Source organism: Panthera pardus, unplaced genomic scaffold (assembly GCF_024362965.1).
Source record: "Panthera pardus isolate Hobbes unplaced genomic scaffold, ASM2436296v1 HiC_scaffold_13, whole genome shotgun sequence".
In the NCBI taxonomy this organism is placed as follows: Eukaryota; Metazoa; Chordata; class Mammalia; order Carnivora; family Felidae; genus Panthera; species Panthera pardus.
Window position 1 is genome coordinate 20,779,631 of NW_026526688.1, and position 20,791 is coordinate 20,800,421.

General features: G+C 40.4%; 1 protein-coding gene across 1 annotated transcript in view; it reads left to right on the plus strand.

Moving 5' to 3' along the window:
• Nucleotides 1–607: 607 nt before the first annotated feature.
• Nucleotides 608–20,791, plus strand: part of ASAH1 (N-acylsphingosine amidohydrolase 1) — a 49,679-nt gene continuing 29,495 nt past the window's right edge. The window contains exon 1 of the mRNA XM_019466692.2: nt 608–862. Coding sequence (XP_019322237.2) covers nt 785–862 — 78 coding nt within the window. The 5' untranslated portion in view covers nt 608–784. The remainder of the gene's footprint in view (nt 863–20,791) is intronic.

The window sequence follows — 20,791 nt, forward strand, 5'->3', positions numbered from 1 at the left end:
GAAACCTAAATTCTGTCACTTGTCAGCTCTGCGGTGAAAGCTAAATGGGTAATTCCTAGTCCGGAGTGTCGGTGGGGATTAGACTCCCACCACCCCCCTCCCTGCCCCTAACAACTGAGCGCGTCCAGTGACTCCACGGTCAGGATGAACAAACGCACTCACTTCGGGCCTGCTCTGCTCAGAGTGCAAAAATGAGTCGCAGTAGCGGGTTATGCCTCCGCGTTTTGAGACTCTTGTGAGTTGGGTCCGTTTCGTGAGCATTTGGTACCGGGTAGCCCGAATGAACAGCTCGTCCTGGGCCGTTTGGGGACATCGTACAGGTAGCACCAAGCTCGGAGTAGAGCGGGAGCTCCCGGCTTCTGTCGCCCCGCAGCCGGCAGCGGAGTGGGTCCCGAAGTGCGCGCGGACCTCCATAGGGCGCGACCCGAGAAAAGTTCCTGAGCCCCACCCACCGGGGGCGGGGCTCTGGCTGGGCCCAACCACTGCCCAGGAGACCGGGGGAGAGGCCCGACCAATATCGTGGTCCTCATGCGAGCTCTGACTCCCATCGCGAGGCCTCCCCGCTCCTCACTCCTTTCGGAAGGCTTTCTGTTCTTGCTACACCTGCCGCAACACAGAAAAGCCCCAGCCTCTCTTTTTGGCCCCATCTCGTCGCTCGCCCCGCCCCGTCTCGTTTGGTGCGGCCCCGTGCATCTGGTCACGCGGCGGCGGGGCGAGGCCTGCTTTCGAGTTCAGGTGGTACTTCTTGCAGCCTCGGCAGGCGTCTTTCAGAGCTACCGGGACCATGCTGGGCTGGGGTCACCTAACCTTCGTACTCTTGACCGTGGTTGCCACCTGCGCCGTGGCACAGAATGCGCCGCCGGTGAGTGAGCTCTAGGGGAGGGCGCGGAGAGGGGCATGCAGCGTGGAGGTGGCGCAGGTGCGGGTGTGGCTTGAGGAACACCTGGTGCGGGGCAGCATCTTTCCGGGGTCTACGGTATCCCGCTTGGCAGTGTGGGTGCAGAGTGGGCTGGTGAACCCTACCTCGGTTTGATTCCGTACACCTTTGGACAAGAAAACCTTTAAGGAAATCCTGGCCTCGGCGGAATGCTGGTTGTGATTTGCACGCCCCCCAAATTTGAGTGATTGCACTTGTTCTACCAGTTCCAGGCCTGCGCATCCTGCACTGCTAAGAGAAAAGTTCAGTTGACTTGTGTACATAACTCAATTAAGCGAGAGACTGCTTGATGACTGGGGCATTCTTTGCCAGGTGAAGAGGCGCTGAGGGAGAGATTGCCCCCGAGGCTCCTGAGATCCCTGGGAAAGACCGAGGAGTCCACAATCAGGGCTGTGGGAGCTGCCCAGACTGGCCCCATGTGGCTGCTGTGGCCTTGACCCCCAGTCATGGGAACGCCTGTCCCGTGGCACTTTCCCCAGAAGGAAATCAGGGGAACCCAGATTTGTTAACTGCAAGAGACACTGAGGGACCAGCGTGACTTATTTTACAGAGGAGGAAGTAAACCCAGTGGGAAAACGTTTAGCCAGAGGTTACACTATTGTTTAGTGAAGTATGTCTAGATACTCAGGCCTCTTGACACCTAGTCTGGTGCTCTTTCATAATTCTCTTCTTTGGAAACAGTAAAACTCCATTTGCAGAGTAAATGGACAGGCCAGCAGATCAGGTATAAAGGAACTTGGGTGCATCTGACCTGAGGTTAGATGAGGGTGGTCTTGAATAGCTTAGGATGTCAGCAGTGGGAACAAGATACGCATTCTCTCCTTTTACTCTTATTTTTCTGAGGAGAAATGATTTAAGAATAAAATCACGGTGGGATGTTATTCATTCATTAAAATTGATAGAACATTAAGCAAAAGCAGAATAAAATAGTATGTACAGTGATTTCAGTAACAGAAAAACACACAGTATATACATGTGGACAAGAACTAGAAGGGCATAAGAAGACATAAAATTAGGGTTGTTTTAGAGTGTGTAGGGAATTCCTTTGCTTTAAAGTGGTTGGGATTATGAGTATTTTAAAAGAGTTTAATACTTTGATACTCTTAAGTGCCTTCGGCTAAAGGCCAGCAGTAAACACATCTGTAGTTGAACAAATTAGGTTTATTACTCTTTACAGTGAAAAAGAACGCAGACTTTTGCCCTCTTGGTAGAAGGGCATTTGGCAAAACCTATTTCATAATCTGGACTTGGGTTGTGTAATTTGAGGGTGGGTCCAAGGAACAGGGGGTTTGCTCTAGATCGGATATTTAAAAAAATTTTTTTAATGTTTATTCATTGCTGAGAGAGAGAGAGAGAGAGAGAGCGAGCATGAGTTGGGGAGGGGCTGAGAGAGAGGGAGACACAGAATCCAAAGTGGGCTCCAGGCTCTGAGCTGTCAGCACATAGCCCTACGTAGGCCTGAACCTAGGAACCGTGAGATCGTGACATGAGCCTAAGTCGGAAGCTCTTAACCAACTGAGCCACCCGGGCACTCCACGATTGGGTACTTTTAAAATTCTGTGACTGGGTAAAGAAGAAACTTTAATTTAGCAAGAGAAGGGGATGTTTGGTATTTTGTAGGTTGCACAATACCCTTGTTTTGTCTGTGCTTAAAACAGAAGTAGCCTTGCTTTGTTTCATTTTATCATGTCTCAGAGTAACCTTAACTGCAGTGGGTATTCCATGAAATTAGTTATATCCAACAGGCAAACAGAAGTGGCCTTCATGTAAGTATCATACCAGTTTGTAATCATACTGGGGTCTAATTATGAACCTCTGAACAGTTTTAGATGTCAGGGGCTGCTTTTTTCCCCCCTTTCAATACTTTATTTTTTTCAAGAAGGCTTTTATTTTATTTTAAAGTTTATGTGTTTATTTTTTAGTAATCTCCACATGCAATATGAGGCTCAAACTCATGATCCCGAGATCCAGGGTCGAATTTTGACTGAGCCAGCCAGGTGCCCCTCAAGCAAGAGCCTTGATGAAGCTGTCTTTAGAAGAACAGTAGTTCTTATCTAGGATAAGGGTTGTCAAAATCTTGTCTAGCTACTGATTTTAGTTTGGGAACCTGTTTTCACAAATCTTTAATGAAATGAGAAAAATGAGGGCATCAAACCAAAATTGTTCATTTAGAATGTTAGCTGCTATTCTAACTTTATGGCTTTTCAATTTTTGTTATTAAAGTGTTCTTTCTTCTGTGTGTGTGTGGGGGGGGGGGGTTGTTTGTTTTTAACACCTCCACATAGAAGAATAAAAATTTGGACTCCCTTGTGCTGGGCCTCTCTTAATATTTTATTGATCTGAGAAATTCTGGCTGAAAGGACCTTTGGAACCTCATAGAAGTCTAGTGACCTCATTCCCTGATGAGAAGAAGCACTTTTTGAATCATACGATAAACTGTGCATAGCGACTTAGTAACAAAAGATATTTCAAAACTACTTTTAATAAATGTGAACAATGAAGACTGGCTTTAAGTTACAAACAAAATTATTGATTTGGAATGTCTGTGGGTTTTGTGTTTGAGGCTTTTCAGAGTATAGCATATTTTAAGGTCTTCCTGAGTCATTCTTAATTACTGACTTTATTAAAAGACCTACTAAAAGATGGTGGTGATGGGAATGGCACAAGAAATGTCTGAAGAGGGAGATGGACACAGTGTCATTCAGGGCTCTGTGGCCTTGGGAAGAGTTTTTATTTTATTTTTTTAAGTTTATTTATTTGGGGGGGAGGGGACTCAAGCGCTAGTGGGGGAGGGGCAGAGAGAGAAAGGGAGGGAGAGAGAGAGTCCCAAGTAGGCTTCACGCTGTCAGTGCAGAGCCTGATGGGGGCTCAATCTCAGGAACTGTGATATCACCTGAGCTGATCTCAAGAGCTAGTCGGTTAACCGACTGAGGCACCCAGGTGCCCCAAGTGTTTTCATTTTAAAAAGTCTGGGGGTGGGGGAGGGGGCAGTATGCCTGGGTGGCTCGGTCATTTGGGCATCCGACTCTTGATTTTGGCTCAAGTCATGATCTGAGTTGATGAAGTTCCCGGGATTGAGCCCAGAGCCGGGCTCTGTGCTGGCTGCTGGCAGCCTGCTTGGGAGTCTTGCTCTCCCTCTCTCTCTGCTCCTCCCCTGTTCTTATTCTCTCCCTCCCATATTCTCTCTCTCTCTCTCTCTCTCTCTCTCAAAATAAATGAACTCTCAAAAAAATAAAAAGATAAGTCTGGGTTAGAAGTGAGCAGGGGTGGATATGAGGAGACTAGTCCAGGGGAGAACACAGGTGGAGGGTGACATACATGTGGAGGGTGGTGCAGTGGAGAGGGAGAGAAGTAGATGGTTCCAGAGAAAAGTAGGAGGTAGAATGAGCAGAAGGAAGGATTGGATGAGGAGGAGGGACAAGCACGTTTCTCAAGTGCTCAATCGGCTGAATGGCGGCATCACTGCCAGGAAGCACAGGACGGGGAAAGCTGGGGTTGGAAGAATGAAGATTGTTTTTATTCTGGTTAGGTGGCATTTCCCGTGGCTCTAGGGTATCCAGCAGGCCTTTGGGACGGAAGCTCAGAAGAGGGAGATTGGGAGTCCCAGGCTTATCACTTGAAGCCTGAGGAGCAAGTGAATGTTGAGCAGAAAGGTGACACAGAAAAGAAGAGGACTAAGCAGGGGTCAGGGCACCTGCACACGTACATGTGTCAAGTAGAGAAGAGATGGCAAAGGTGAAGCAGCAGCCACAGTGGGAAGATGAGTCTTGGGGAGGCTCAGAGGAGAGAGTGGATAGTGGTCTCCCTGTGCAGGATGCCACTGAGATGTCAGGTGTCCGTTATATTTGGCAGTTGGAGGACACTGGTCACTTGTCCTGAGCGGTGTTGGGAGCAGAAGATAGCTTGCAGTTGGGCTGAGGAGTGATGAGAAGGAAAGGAATCAGCATGGGAGAGATGACTGTTGTCAGTAATAAATTGGAGCAGATTCTGAAACTGTGTGAAAGTGAAACCCAATGGCCCAGTACTTAATTGCTGGATCAAATTTATTTATTTTTATTTTTTAATGTTTATTTATTTATTTTGAGAGAGAGGGAGAGGGAGAAGGAGAGGGAGAAGGAGAGGAAGGGACAGAGAGAGGTAGAGAGAGAGAATCGCAAACAGGCTCTGCACTGTGAGCATAGAGCCCAATGTGGGACTCGATCCCACAAACTGTGAGATCATGACCTGAGCTAAATCGAGAGTCGGACCCTTAACCGACTCAGCCACCCAGGCGCCCCTAAATCAAGCTTCTTTTTATGCATGAACTTCTCGTATGATTAATAACATTGTTGACATGAGCTACTAGGTCAGCTTTTGGCAATGATTTTCACAAAGTTTCCACAAACCACATACACACCTTCTGGCCTGGCCAATATTACCGTACTGTGTCTGTGTTCCCCCAGTACGTCAAAGGAAGGAACACACAGGTGTAATCTGTTCCCTTAGCCAGCAAATACTGCATGCCTACTGTGTGCCAGATTCTGTTCCAGATGCTGGGAACGGGTCAGTGATAGGTATAAGGATCCTAGCCCTCGTGGAAAGTTTATTCCCCTTCCTTTCACCTGAATATTCTTAGTTTAACAGAGTGCCATGCCATCAAAGGTGAGAAAACAAGTAAGTTTTGCTTGCCCATTTGAGTTTGTTACATATGCAAGAAACATGCCTTACTCAGTAGGTAAGTGTCTGCTCTGTGGTACACAAGAGAACATTTTAAGAAACAAATCTTAGAAAATTGTTGTCGGTAAATTAAAGAATTAAAATTGTCTGGCTAGAATTGTTCGACTTCTTTTCTGATGGTGTGAACATGGTGTGAGTTACGTAATTTCTTCGAGTTACCCTTCATTGTCTTTTTCTGAGTATGTGAATAAGACATGTGCACGAGGACTTCCTGAACTTTTTTGTAGACTCTCAGAAGCACCCAGTTCGTGGACTGGTTCGTCTCGCTGATTCTGCAGGACTCAAATATTTTGAGGACCTGGATGAGTTAGGTCATTCCTTTTAGGCATGGAGCATTTGAGTTGCTAATGGAAGAATTTTCACTTTCTATGTTGTTTTTCTAAATAATAGTGTGGCCAGTAGCTCTGTAAGTTTTCTTTATGAGTGGGGAGGACATAAAGATTGTTTAATTTCAAAGAGGTTCAAGTTCCTATCAAATAACTAGAATAATCAGAGAATTCACTGACCCAGAAAGTGTTGACAAAACACTTTCCAGAGATTTCCACCATTTCCTCTGGTGCTGGGAAGCAAAAATGAGAGAGAGCAAGTGAGAGAGAGATTGAGATTCTAAGTTGGTTGTATTTTTTTCCCCTGTGGTAAAGTGCAGCACAATATGCCAGGCCAACCAAATAGCACCTCTACCTATCCCCTAGTTGTAATCTTTACCTGTCACTTATTTAAATATTTACCTACCTTGATAAGGATGTCTATTATTTAAACTATGTATAATTTTGGTGATAGTAAGAAACTTTATATAACAGATGAGATTATTGTAATTCCATTTCAAGTCTCTACATAGATTTTGAAGTGGTCTTTCCTTGTTGAAATCTCCCTTGAAGGTGAGGATACAGCTGTCTCTACCCCCAAATCTAACCTTTTTGTTTAACATGACTTCGGTGTTAATACCTTCTGAGCACCTGAAATACTCTGGTCTTGAGCTGATGCGTTAAAAAATTTCATTCACATTTAACCTTAACTCTTTCAGCCCGAGTTTATGTAGATGTCATGTCTGTACTTCATGTTTATTTTTTGCTGCCAGGATTATCCTAATACGATGTTTTATTGGCCTCAAAGTCCCACATATATTATGGGGAGACTGCTCTCACCTCTGGGGCAGGTTGATTTCTCTCCTGGACTTGATAGAGCACTTTTAACTTTCCTCACATTGTCTCATAAGAAATATACCTTGTAGTTCGATTTTTTATATTGGCTTTTCCACCCAGCTCATGCAGATAGAATTATTTGGGAGAGATGAGCATTATTACATTGCACTACTTGCCGAGTTGATGCTAGTGATTGTTAAAAGCCCTGAAGGGAATTTAGATTGTTCACTATTAGGAATTAAATTGAGGCATTGGTTTTATTGCTATCTCTGTGGGAAACTATGTGAGAGAGAGCAGGGAGTGGGGGGCGGAAGCTGGGCGGGGGCTTTGGAGACTGGCTCTGTCTTCACCTGTGTAACCTTCTGTCACTGGTGGAGATGGGCCTTGCATCCAGAACATGAACCTAAAGTTCCAGATAACTTGAAATTCGGTAAAAGGGCTTACATTGGATTTTTATGAATCAAATCACATCTTAAACTAACCAAAAGTTGTGATATTTAGGAGAATCTTATGGTGAATAAGTTAGAATGAAGTAAGAGCTGCATTTCTAAAGTTAAGAATTACCCTTATGCAATGATATGTTTGGAAAATTCATAGTTGCACCTTAAGACTTTAGGTAGAGTGCTACTTTTTGGTGTCCTTTTCTGACTTTGCTAGAGAAGGACTGGTGAGTGACGTGCCCTCAGTGCAGTTATATATTGTTGTCATTGTTTGTAATTCCAGTTACTTAACACAGTATAATGTTAGTTTCAGGGTATAACACGGTGATTCAACACTTCCATACATCACCTGGTGCCCATCACGAGTGTCCTCCTTGATCCATCTCCCCTCCAGTAACCATCCATTTGCTCTCTATAACTAAGAGTTTGTTTCTTGGTTTGACCCTTTCCCTTGTTTCTCCTTTGCTTGTTTGTTTTGTTCTTTAAATTCCACATATGAATGAAATCATATGGTATTTTGTTTTTCTCTGACTATGCTTAGCATTATACTCTAGCTTCCTCCATTCATGTCATTGCAAACGGCAAGAGTCTGTTCTTTTTATGGCTGAACAATATTCCATTACATATATATTACCACATCTTCATTTACCATTCATCTATTGATGGACCCTTGGGCTGCTTCCATGTCTTGTCTATTGTAAATAATGCTGCTGTAAACATTGGGGTGCATGTATCCCTTTGATTTAGTATTTTTGTTATCTGTGGGTAAATACCCAGTAGTGGAATTACTGGAGCATAGGGTAGTTCTATTTTTAACTTCTTGAGGAATCTCCATATTGTTTTCCAGAGTGGCTGCACCAGTATACATTCCCACCAACAGTGCAGGAGAGTTCTTTTTTCTCCGCATCCTTGCCAGCACCGGTTGTTTCTTTGTTGTTGATTTTAACCATTCTGACAGGTGTGAGGTGATACCTCATTGTGGTTTTCATTTGCATTTCCCTGTTGATGAGTTATGTTGAACTTCTTGTCATGTATCTATTGGCCGTCTGGATATCATCTTAGAAGTGTCTGTTGACTTCTTCTGACCATCTCTTAATTAGATTATTTGTTTTTGGGTATTGAGTTGTATAAGCTATTTTTTGGATATGTCATTTGAAAATACTCCTATTCGGAAGGTTGCCTTTTAGTTTTGCTGATTGTTTCCTTCACTGTACAGACGCTTTTTATCTTGACAAGGTCCCAGTAGTTCATTTTTGTTTCCCTTGCCTCAGGAGACATGTCTAGTAAGAAGTTTCTGTGGTTGAGGTCAAACAGATTGTTGCCTGTTTTCCACTCTAGGATTTTGATGATTTCCTGTCTTACATTTAGGTCTTTCATCCATTTTGAGTTTATTTTTGTGTATGGTGTAAGAAAGTGGTCCAGGTTCATTCTTGTGCATGTCGCTGTCCAGTTTTCCCAACACGATTTGCTGGAGAGACTGTCTTTTTTACATTGGATATTCTTTCCTGCTTTGTCAAAGATTAGTTGACCATAGAGTTTTGGGTTTAATTCTGGGTTGTCTAATTTGTTCCATTGATCTGTGTGTCTGTTTTTGTGCCAGTACCATACTGTCTTGATGATTATAGCTTTGTAGTACAGGCTAAAGTCCAGGATTGTATGCCTCCAGCTTTACTTTTCTTTTTCATGACTGCGTTAGCTATTCAGAGTCTTTCGTAGCTCCATACAAATTTTAGAATCCTTTGTTCTAGTTCTGTGAAAAATACTGTTGCTGTTTTGATAGCGATTTCATTAAGTGTGTAGATTGCTTTGAGTAGTATAGACCTTTTAACAGTATTTGTTTTTCCAATCCATAAGCATGTAATGTCTTTCCATTTCTTTGTATCCTCGTCAGTTTCTTTCATCAGTGTTTAATAGTTTTCAGAGTACATTAGTTTTAGTCCTAGGTATCTTATTATTTTGGGTGCACTTTTAAATGGGATTGTTTTCTTAGTTTTTCTTTTTGCTTCATTAGTGGAGTGTAGAAATGCAACAGATTTCTATAGATTGATTATATATCCTGTGAGTTTACTGAATTCATTTATCCATTCTAGCAGTTTTTTGGTGGAGTCTTTAGGGTTTTCTATATATAGTATCATGGCACCTGTACGTAGTGAAAGTTTTACTTTTTTTTTTTTTTTTTTTTTTTTAACCAATTTGGGTGCCTTTTTATTTTTCTTTTTGTTGTCTGACATTTATGGCTGATACTGTGTTGAATAAATGTGGTGCTTGTCTCATTCCTAACCTTAAGGGGAAAGCTATCAGTTTTTGCCCATTAAGGATGATGTTACCTGTGGGTTTTTCATATATAACCTTTATTATGTTGAGGTATGTTCCCTCTAAACCTATTTTGTTGAGGGTCTTTATCATGGATGGATGTTGTGCTTTGTCAAATGCTTTTCTTTGTCTATTGAAATAATCTTTTTCTTTTTCTCTTATTGATGTAATGTATCATATTGACTGATTCGTGAATATTGAACTATCCATTCAACACAGGAATAAATCCTACTTGATCATGGTGAATGATTTTTTTTTTTAACGAATTGTCAGATCTAGCTTATGAGTATATTGTTGAGGATTTTTTGCATCTGTGTTCATCATGGATAGTGGCCTGTAAATTTTTTTTTGTGGTGTCTGGTTTTTTTTTTTAATTTTTTTTTAATGTTTATTTATTTTTGAGAGAGACAGAGACAGAATGCGAGTGGATTAGGGGCAGAGAGAGAGGGAGACACAGAATCTGAAGCAGGCTCCAGGCTCTGAGCTGTCAGCACAGAGCCTGATGCGGGTCTCAAACTCATGAGCCGTGAGATCATGACCCCAGCCGAAGTCGGATGCTCAACCGACTGAGCCACCCAGGCACCCCATCTGGTTTTGATACTAGGGTAATGCTGGCCTCTTAGAGTGAATTTGAAAGTTTTCCTTCCCCTTTTGTTTTGGTAGAATTCACCTGTGAAGCCTTCTGGCCCTGGACTTTTGGTGCTGGGAATTTTTTGATTACTGACTCAGTTTCTTTGCTGTCTGCTCAAATTTTCTGTTTCTTCGTATCTCAGTTTTGGTAGTTTGTATGTTTCTAAGAATTTATCCACTTTTTTCTAGGTTGTCCAGTTCGTTGGCATATAATTTTTCATAATATTCTTCTATAATTGTATTTCTGTGGCGTTGGTTGTTATTTCTCTTATATCATTTGTGCTTTTATTAATTTGAATTATTTATCTATTTTTCTTAATAGGTCTGGTTAGAGGTTTGTCAATGTTATTGATTATTTCAAAGAAGTAGCTCCTGGTTTCATTGATCTGTTCTATTGTTTTGTTGTTGTTGTTTTATTTTGTTTTTTTAGTTTCTGTATCATTGATTTCTGCTCTAATCTTTATTATTTCCTTCCTTATGTTGATTTTAGGTTTTGTTTATTCTTTTTCTAGCTCCTTTAGGTGAAAGATTACATTGTTAGAGATTTTTCTTGTTCTTGAGGTAGGCCTGTATTCCTATAAACTTCTACTTAGAACCACTTTTGCTGCATCCCAGAGGCTTTGGACTAATGTGTTTTGAATTTCATTTGTTTCTATGTACATTTTTTTCTTCTTTTATTTCATGGCTGACACATTCATTGTTTAGTAGCATCTTATTTAACCTACATGTGTTTGTTGTGGTCTTTCTAGATTTTTTTCTTATAGTTGACTACTAGATTCATAGTGTTGTGGTCAGAAAAGATGCATGATATGACCTCAGTCTTTTTGAATTTGTTGAGGCTTGTTTTATGGGCTAAAATGTGATCTGTTCTGGAGAATGTTCCTTGTGCACTAGAAAAGAATATGTATTCTGCTGTTTTAGGTTGGAATGTTCTGAATATATCTGTTAAATCCATCTCTTCTAGCATGTCATTCAAAGCTGTTGTTTACTGGTTGATTTTCTGTTTACATGATCTGTCCCTTGACATAAATGGGGTGTTAAAGTCCCCTACTATTATTGTATTGCTATCGATTAGTTCCTTTACGTTTGTTATTAACTGTTTTATGTTTTTGGGTGCATAAATATGTATAATGTTATATCTTCTTGTTGGATTGTCTCATTTATGATTATGTAGTGCCCTTCTTTGTCTCTTGTTACAGTCTTCTTTTAAAGTCTAGTTTGTGGGGCGCCTGGGTGGCTCAGTCGGTTGGGCGACCAACTTCGGCTGAGGTCATGATCTCACAGTTCGTGAGTTCGAGCCCCGCATCAGGCTCTGCGCTGACAGCTCAGAGCCTGGAGCCTGCTTCTGATTCTGTGTCTCCCTCTCACTCTGCCCCTCCCCCACTCATGCTCTGTCTCTGTCTCAGAAATATTAAAAATAATTAAATAAAATTAAAAAAAAATAAAGTCTAGGGGCGCCTGGGTGGCTCAGTCGGGTAAGCGTCCAACTTCGGCTCAGGTCATGATCTCGCGGTTCGTGAGTTCAAGACCCACATCGGGCTCTGTGCTGACAGCTCAGAGTCTGGAGCCTGTTTCTGATTCTGTGTCTCCCTCTCTCTCTCTGCCCCTCCCCCATTCATGCTCTGTCTCTCTCTGTCTCAAAAATAAATAAACGTTTAAAAAATTTTTTTAAAAAGAAAATAAAGTCTAGTTTGTCTGATATTAGTATTGCTCTTCTGGCTTTCTTTTGACATCCATTTGCATGATAGATATTTCTCCATGCCCTTTCTATTTTTTTTATAAATTTTTTTTTTTACATTTATTTATTTTTGAAACAGAGAGAGACAGAGCATGAACGGGGGAGGGTCAGAGAGAGGGAGACACAGAATCTGAAACAGGCTCTAGGCTCTGAGCTGTCAGCACAGAGCCTGACACAGGGCTTGAACTCACGGACCGCGAGATCATGACCTGAGCCAAAGTCGGCCGCTTAACCGACTGAGCCACCCAGGCGCCCCTCTATTTTTAAAAAAATTTTATTTATTTTGAGAGAGAGAGAGAGAGAGACAGAGACAGAGCACAAGCAGGGGAGGGGCAGAGATAGAGAATCCCAAGCAGGTTCCATGCTGTCAAAGCAGAGCCTGACACAGGGCTTGATCCCATGAGCCATGAGATTGTGACCTGAACTGAAATCAAGAACCAGACACTTAACCGACTTAGCCACCAGGTGCTCTTCCATGCCCTTACCCTCAATCTGTACTTGTCATTAAGTTTAAAATGAGTTTGTTGTAGCCAGTATATAGATGGATCTTGTTTCCTTTTCCATTTTTATCCATTCCTGTTTTTTTATCTTGTTTTTTTAATCGCCCTATGTCTTATAATTGAAGCATTTAATCTATTTACATTCAAAGTATTTGTTGATAATATGTATGTATTGTCATTTTATTATTTGTCTTGTTGTTTCAGAAGATTTTCTCTGATCCTTTCTTTGTATTTCTGTCTTTCATGGTTTCCTGATTTTCTTAGTGGTATATTTGGATTTCTTTCTCCTTGTTCTTTGCATGTTTATTAGTGGGTTTTGATATATAATTACTGTTAGATTTGTATGTAACCACATTTGAATATAGCAGTCTATATTAAATTGTTGGCCATTTGTGTTTGAACCCATTCCTTAATCCTCTCTAACCCATGTTTTAGATATATGTTATATCTTATGTCCTTTTACTTTGTGAGTTCCTTGACTGATTTTTATACAGAAATATTACTTTTTACTGTTTTCATGTTTCCTACCTTTATACTGTCACTTTTGGTCTCTTCTGTCCACTCAAAGAATCCCCTCTAATGTTTCTTGCAGGGCTGGCTTAATGGTCACGCATTCTTTGAGTTTTTGTTTGGGAAACACTTTTTACCTCTCCTCCTAGCTGAATGATAGCCTTGCTGGTTAGAGTATTCTTGGCTGCAGATTTTTCCCATTCAGCACTTTGAATATATCCTGCCACTTCCTTCTTACTTGGAAAGTTTCTGCTGAAAAATCTCCTGCTAGCCTTATAGGTTTTCCTTTATAAGTTACTGCCTTGTTTTATCTTAATGCTTTAAAATTGTTTTATCACTAAATTTTGCCAATTTAATTATAAATAGTCTTGGAATGGGTCTGCTTTTGTTGATTTAAAAAAAATTTAATATTTATTTTTGAGAGAGAGAAGAGAGTGCAAGCAGGGGAAAGGCAGAGAGAGACACACACAGAATCCAAATCAGGCTGCAGACTCTGAGCTGTCAGCACAGAGCCTAAAGTGGGGCTCAAACTCATGAACTGTGAGAACATGATCTGAGCCGAAGTCAGACACTTAAGTGACTGAGCCACCCAGGTGCCCCTGCATTTGTTGATTTTGATAGGAGTTCTTTGTACCCCCTGGATCTAGACATCTGTTTCCTTCTCCAGATTAGGAAGTTTTTAGCTATTATTTCTTCAAGTCAGTTTTCTAGCCCCTTTTCTCACTCTTCTTCTTTTAGGAGTCCTATAACATGAATGTTATTACACTTGATGAAGTCACTGTGTTCCCTAAATCTTTTCTAGTGTTGCATAATTATTTTGTCTCTCTTTTGTTCATCTCGCTTATTTTCCATTACTGTTTTCTAGATCACTAATTCATTCCTCTGCTTCTTCCATCCTGCTGTTCATTCAATTAACATGTCTCTCATTTCATTTGCTATACCCTTTATCTCTGCTATATTATTCCTTATCTCTGTGTTAAGGGTCTCATTCATGTCTTTCACTCTTTTCTAAAGTCCAGTGAGTGTCCTGATGATTGTTACTTTAAATTCTCTATCAGGCATGTTACTTTATATGTGTTTCACTTGGATCTCCGGCTGAGATCTTGTCCTTTTCTTTCATTTGGGATAAATTTCTCTGTCTTCCATTTTGTCCAAGTGTCTGTGCCTGTTGCTGTGTGTTAGGAAAGTCAGCTATATCCCCTATTCTTGAGGATAATGGCCTTATGAAGAAGAGGTCCTACAGTGCCCTGCTGTATGGTGTCCTCTGTTCTCCAGGGCCTGGTGCTTCCTGGAGTATCTCTAGTGTGTGCTGCCTGTGCTCTGTTTCTGGTGTCCCGGACAGTTTATCTGTGAGACCAGTTGTCTACAGAAGCTCTCTTTGCCTGTTGTGGGCAGTGTTTGGTCCCTGGTCTGAATGTTGCACATTTTGACTAGGTGTGCTCTGACCTGTGAAATGAGACCTTTGGCCACCCCTGCTGGAGCAGAAGCTCTGCAAAACTCCCACTTTGGAAGACGCAGTGTGAGCAGGAGGTTGAGCCAGTGTTCTGGGGGAAGGGCTCCACTGTGTTGAGACCGAGGCAAGCTTATTAGGAGGGGCAGTTCCACTGGTGTGTGGGATCAAGGCTTGGTTTAAGCACCTTAGGTAGTAAGTGTGGGAGTGGTGCTCGTTCCTGCAGGTGGTCCTGTGCTTATGCTGAGGTCAGGGGAGGGAATAGTGACTGTCGATTCCTTTGTTCCTAGAGGGGTCTCTCTGTGAATGCTGTCTCTCTGGGACATCCTCCTACATGAGTGAATAATCCCCATACTGTGTGCCCCAGGCATTCTTCACATCGCTATTTCTACACAGTTTCTGCAGATTGTTTACCTGCTTTCTGTCCAAGAGCAGCACAATGCCCTCTGGGGTGTATCCCAGCCAAGCCCACTGACCCTTAAAACTCCAGGCTTTAAGCCCCACTGCTTGCCAGAAGTCAAAAAATTTGGCCCCTCTTGCTTTCTAAGTCTATTGCTGTGGGGATTTTGTTTTGCCATGTGTTCCCCTGTGTGCTAGTTTGTCCTTCCTGCCCTTGCAGGCTCCACATTGTCAGTGCAGAGCCCAATGTGGGGCTTGAACCCATGAACCATGAGATCATGACCTGAGCCAAAACCAAGGGTCAGACACTTAACCATCTGAGCCACCCAGGCACCTCAGAATCATGTAATTTTGAATTTAATGTTTTAAAACTTCTACCAAAGCATATAGTCCAAGAAAATCAAATGATGTAGATAGGCTTATGATGAAAATCAACAGTCTTCTTGATTTTTTCCATTCTCTTCCCTAGAAGCAAACACTTTTAACTGTTAATACTCAGGTGACATTCAGCCAGAACCTATGTCTACTATCACACTAGTAGTTTGCAGCTGTCTTTTTTGATTAATTGATGCTTGTGTCATATTGGGGGCAAAAAGTTTTGAATCTCTCCTGATTATCTTTATGAATATGACTTTGATATGGTTGTGCTCAATTTGTCTCACTCAGCTTTAGACATTGTCTACTCTAATACTTCAGTGATGGATAAAAGTTTAGCTTACCTTCAACCATTTTCCATGCACCTTTCTTTCTTTTTTTTTAAGTTTTGATATATAACTGACATACCATACAATTCACCCCCTAAAAGTATATGATTTAATGGCTTCAGCATATTTACAGAATTGTGCAACTATCTCTCCAGATAGTTTTAGAACATTTTCATCATCCCTAAGGTAAGGAAACCTTATCCCTTAGCCCTGACCCTGAAACCTACCCCTCAGCCCTAGGCAACCACTTACATAATTTCTGTCCATAGATTTGCCCTTTCTTGACATTTATGTAAAGGGGATCATAAAATATGTGGTCCTTTGTGACTCGCATCTTTCACTTAGCATAATGTTTTCAAGGTTCATTCACATTGTAGCATGTATCAGTACTTCATTTCTGTTTATGAGTGAATAATTTCCATTGTATGGATACACTACATTTTGATCATCTATCCATCAGTTAATGGACATTTGGGTTGTTTCCATTTTACCTGTTGTAATGCTGCTGTGAACGTTTGTATTTGTGTATGGTTTTTTTGCATGTACACGTTTTCATATTTTTTCACTTTATACATAGGAGCAGAATTAACTGGATCACATGATAACTATATGTTTAGCTGAGGAAGTGCCAGATGGTTTTCCAAAGCAGCTGCATTATTTTACACTCCCACCAGCGCTGTATGAGGGTCCCAATTTGTCTACATCCATGCCAACACTTGTTTTATTAGTAGTAGTAGTATTGCTATCTTAGTGGATGTGAAGTGGTACCTCACTGTGGTCTTGATTTGCATTTCCCTACTGACTGTTGTTCCCTATTGACTATTACAATATTCCCTATTGTTTAGCATCTTTTCATGTGTTTGTTGACTTATATTTTCTTTGGAGAAATGTCTCTTCACATCTTTTGCCTATTTTTAATTAAGTTGTCTTTTTCTCACTAAGCCGTAAGATATATATATATTTCTAAGTTTTGCCATTGGCATAAATGTGAGGGTTTATTTCTTGGACTCTGAATTCCCTTCCATTGATTTATCTGTCTTTATACTGATACTGCAATGTCTTGATTACTGTTGCTTTAACAGTGAGTTTAAAATCAGGAAGTGTCAGTCCTCCATCTTGGTTCGTCTTTTTCAAGACTGTTTTGGCTGTTATAGGTCCCTTGAATTTTCATATGAATTTTAGGATCACTTGTCTTCCTGCAAAGAAGCCAGCTGGGATTTTAATAGGTATTGCATCAAATCTGTGGATCTGTTTAAGGAGCATTGCCATCTTAACAATATTAAGTCTTCCAGTCTATAAACATGTATGTCTTTCCATTTATTTAGGTCTTTAATTTCTTTTTACAATATTTTATAGTTTCCAGTGTGCAAGTCTTGCACTTCTTTGGTTAAATTTACTGCTGAGTACTGTATTCTTTTATATACTATTTTAAGTAGAACTGTTTTCCAAATTTCATTTTCAGTTTGTTCATTGCTATTTATGGGATTAACTTTTGTACATTGGTCTTGTACACTTCAAACTTGCTGAATTAATTTATTATTATTTTTTAAAATTTTAGTGGATTCCTTAGGATTTCTATGGATTACATCATCTGAAAATGAGACCATTTTACTTCTTTTTCAGTATGAATTCTTTTTATTTTCCTGCCTACTTGCTCTGGGTAGATACTGTAGCACAGTATTGAAGTGGTACACACGGACATCCTTGACCCCTCTAACTTTTTTCTCCCTTCTTCAGTTCTATATACTTTTATTCTTGCATAGTAAACATTAATAACATAATTGTAACTGTAATTGAGTCGTCCATTCTTTGTATATCTCCTTTTAAAAAATGGAAATAGTAAACAGTTTAAAGAAGTATGACCTGTAAATATTGGTTATTGCCTAGTGTGCTGTGATTTCATTTCCTTCTCTATAATTCGGAAGCCAAAACTCTAATGGCACTGAAAGTATATTCAACTATATTTTCTGCCAAATATTCATATTCATGCCACATTTTAGTTTGCTTCATGTTTATACCATGGCATTTTTGTACAAATTTTTTCCCTTGGGGTTTCTCATTGTTTTCTTTTCATTGTTTGTCATTAGAAGAAGAAACCAAAGCTATGCCATCCTGACTGTAGTCTGTATATTGTTCAGCTTCTGACTTATTATCTCAGTATTTATTGTGTCTATTCTTGAAACCTACTGAGTTTCTTTTTACAGGGACCATATTTTTCCAATGCTACAGTTTCTTCCTTTAGTTTCTAGTTGTTGTTTGTTTTTTGTTCTTAAATTATGCTTCTCTCCTATCCTCAAGTTCTTCCAGCCCTTAAACCATACAGTTTACTGTATGGAGTCCCCCTTTCTAGACACCTGTATCCTGGAGCCCTCCATCACCTTTACCACTCTGTAAGTTGGAGCCATTATTTTGAGATTCTGTTTCTTCTTTTACTTGGTTTACTTCCTTGTTTTCCTAGAATACGTCTTGAAGTAACTTAAGAAATAATGTGTGGGAGGTAAACTGAGTCCTTGCAATGACTTAAAAATCAAAGATTTTATTTAAATATAAAAATTGATCATTGTTTGATGAACTGTAAAACTCTAGTTTGAAATTAATTCCTTCTCAAGGAAATAATGGCATAACTCTTTTCTAGCATTCATATAGCTGTTGCGAAGTCTGATGGGAGTGTTATTTTTATTCTTCTGTAGGACCCACACCCCAGTTTAGGTGTAGAGGCTTTTATGTTTTTTGTCTTTATTCTTTATGTCTGAAATAGCACAGTAATGTGTCTGACTGAAGGTTCTTTTTTCAGTCACTTTTTGAGTAATCAGTAGGCGTTTTTCTTTCAAAGACATCTCCATTCAGCTCTAGAAAATTTTCTTACATAATTTCACTCATAATTTCCTCCCCTTTGTTTTCTGTGTTTTCTCTTTCTGGAAATCCTATTAATCAGTTGTTAGACCCCACATATTGATTTTATAAACATTTATCTTTTTTTTTCCTCCTGTGGTTTTATTTTATTTTTCCTGTATTTTCTGTATGATATTTTCTATATTCTAAGACAGATTTTCTCACCTTTACTTTCCTGTCTTTTTATTTCAGCAGTTATGCTTTTAATTACTTGGGTCACCTTTTTTTCATATCATTCTGCTCTTGTTTCATGGATATAACAATATATTGACTTTCTCTTGAGGTTACTATTTGAGTAATCAGAATGTTGAAGCTGGTAATTATTTGATATTACTTTTTTTTTTCTGTTCCTTAAATTGTGAATAATCAGAATATTGAAACTGGTAGTTATTTGATATTATTTATTTTTTTCTGTTCCTTAAATTATTGGAGTATATTTTAGTTAGATTGTTTTTAATTTGTTTTCTTTGTGCCTAAATATTAGAATAGGAGGCTTTTAGGGGCACCTGAGTGGCTCAGTTGTTTAAGCACCTGACTTCAGCTCAGGTCATCATCTCACGGCTCATGAGTCTGAGCCCTGCTTCGGGCTCTGTGCTGACAGCTCCGAGCCTGGAGCCTGCTTCAGATTCTGTGTCTCCCTCTCTCACTGCCCCTTCCCTGCTCATGCTGTCTCTCTCCTTCAAAAACAAACAAACATTAAAAAAAAAAAGAATAGGAGACCTTTACTCTCAGGCAGGAGTCATTCAACTTTTTTTTTGGTGCAGGGCCAGAAAGTAAATCTTTTAGGCATTTTGGGCCAAGAGACAAATCAAGGATATTATGTAGGTACTTACATGATTTCTATATTGCCACAAATTTTCTGTTAATGAAAATATATTAACAAGTTAATACATTTTTTTGTAACATAGTCTACTAATGAGAAGAATTGAATTCTTATAGGATGGGCATTTTGCTTATTGGGATTCAGGATTAGTGTCCCACATTGATTGCAAATGTTTATATGTTATTCCTGCTCTGTATTGAGATTTTACTATATGTCATACTTGACAGTTTCTTTTGTATGGATGGGATGAATAATAGCTTCCCAAAGATGCCCAGGTCCTGAGAAGCTGTGAGTATGTGCTTTTTATGGCAAAGGGGCCTTTACAGATATGATTTAGTAAAGGAGCTTGAGATGAGGACATTATACTGGATTATTCAGAGGAGCCCAATATAATCACAGAGGTCCTTATAAGAGGGAGGCAGGAGGCCAGAGAAGAGAAAAGACGCTGTGCTGCTGGCTTTGAAGATGGAGGAAGGGACCATAAGTCAAAGAATGCAGGTGATCTCTAGAGGCTGGAAAAGTCAGGGAAACAGATTCTGCCTTAGAGTCCCTGAGGGAGCTCTGAGCTGCAGACCCATTTTAGACTTCGGACCTTCAGAGCTATAACATGATAAATTTGTGTTATATTAAGCTATTATGTTTGTGGCAATTTGTTACAGCAGCCATAGGAAAGCTAAGTGCGGCCAAGTAGTGCATAAGTCCATTCATGTGTGATTTTAAGGACTGCATCTGGGGCACTTCTAATTAATTTTTGGTATGTAGGTAGTAAATGGAGGAGTGTTGGCTGATGAGACAAAGTAGAAGAAGCTGTTGTGAGAAAAGGAGAGCGCCAAGAGGCTCCTGGCTCAGAGTGGCAATTATTCTGGAGGGTCTTATAAAGATAATAAAGGAGGATGAAGGTAGAGTTAAATTGAGGGGTCGGTAAACAGGAAATAACCGCCATCCTGACCACTGCATACAAAACCACATATGGCATTGTCACTGGGCGGAAAACTAAACACACACAATCTCTCTCTCCATCTCCTTCTCTCTTTTTTTCACACAAGCCACCGCAAAGGGTTTTCCTCTAAAGAAACAAAAAGGTGTAGGAAGAACAGAGGTAGCTTGTATAGGTGTTCACGCTTTACAGCAGTGGCTGGCAGACTGCAGCCAGCTGGCCCAATGCATCCTGCCCCCTGTTTTTGTTTTTTTTTTTTTAAGCTAAGAATGGTTTTTACATTTCTGGAAAATTGGAAGGGGAAAATCAAAAGATTAATATTTTGTGACATGTGCAAATGATACGGAATTCACGTGTCAGTGCCCATAAACAGAGTTGTCCTGGAACATAGCCACACTTGTTTGTTTCCTTACTGTCTGTGGCTGCTTAGCATTGCAACAGTTGAGTGGTCTAGCAGAGCCTGGGTACAGTGCACTTGGGGCTTTTTCCAGTTGCTTGGCACACTTCAGGTGACGTGCATGCACTTTGAACTCAACAGCATTGTAAGTGCCACATGTATCAATGCACCATGTTATTATTATTTTGTGTGTCTGTGTTTTATTTATTTTGAGAGGGAAAGAGAAAGAAAACCATCAGGGGAGGGGCAAAGAGAAAGAGAGA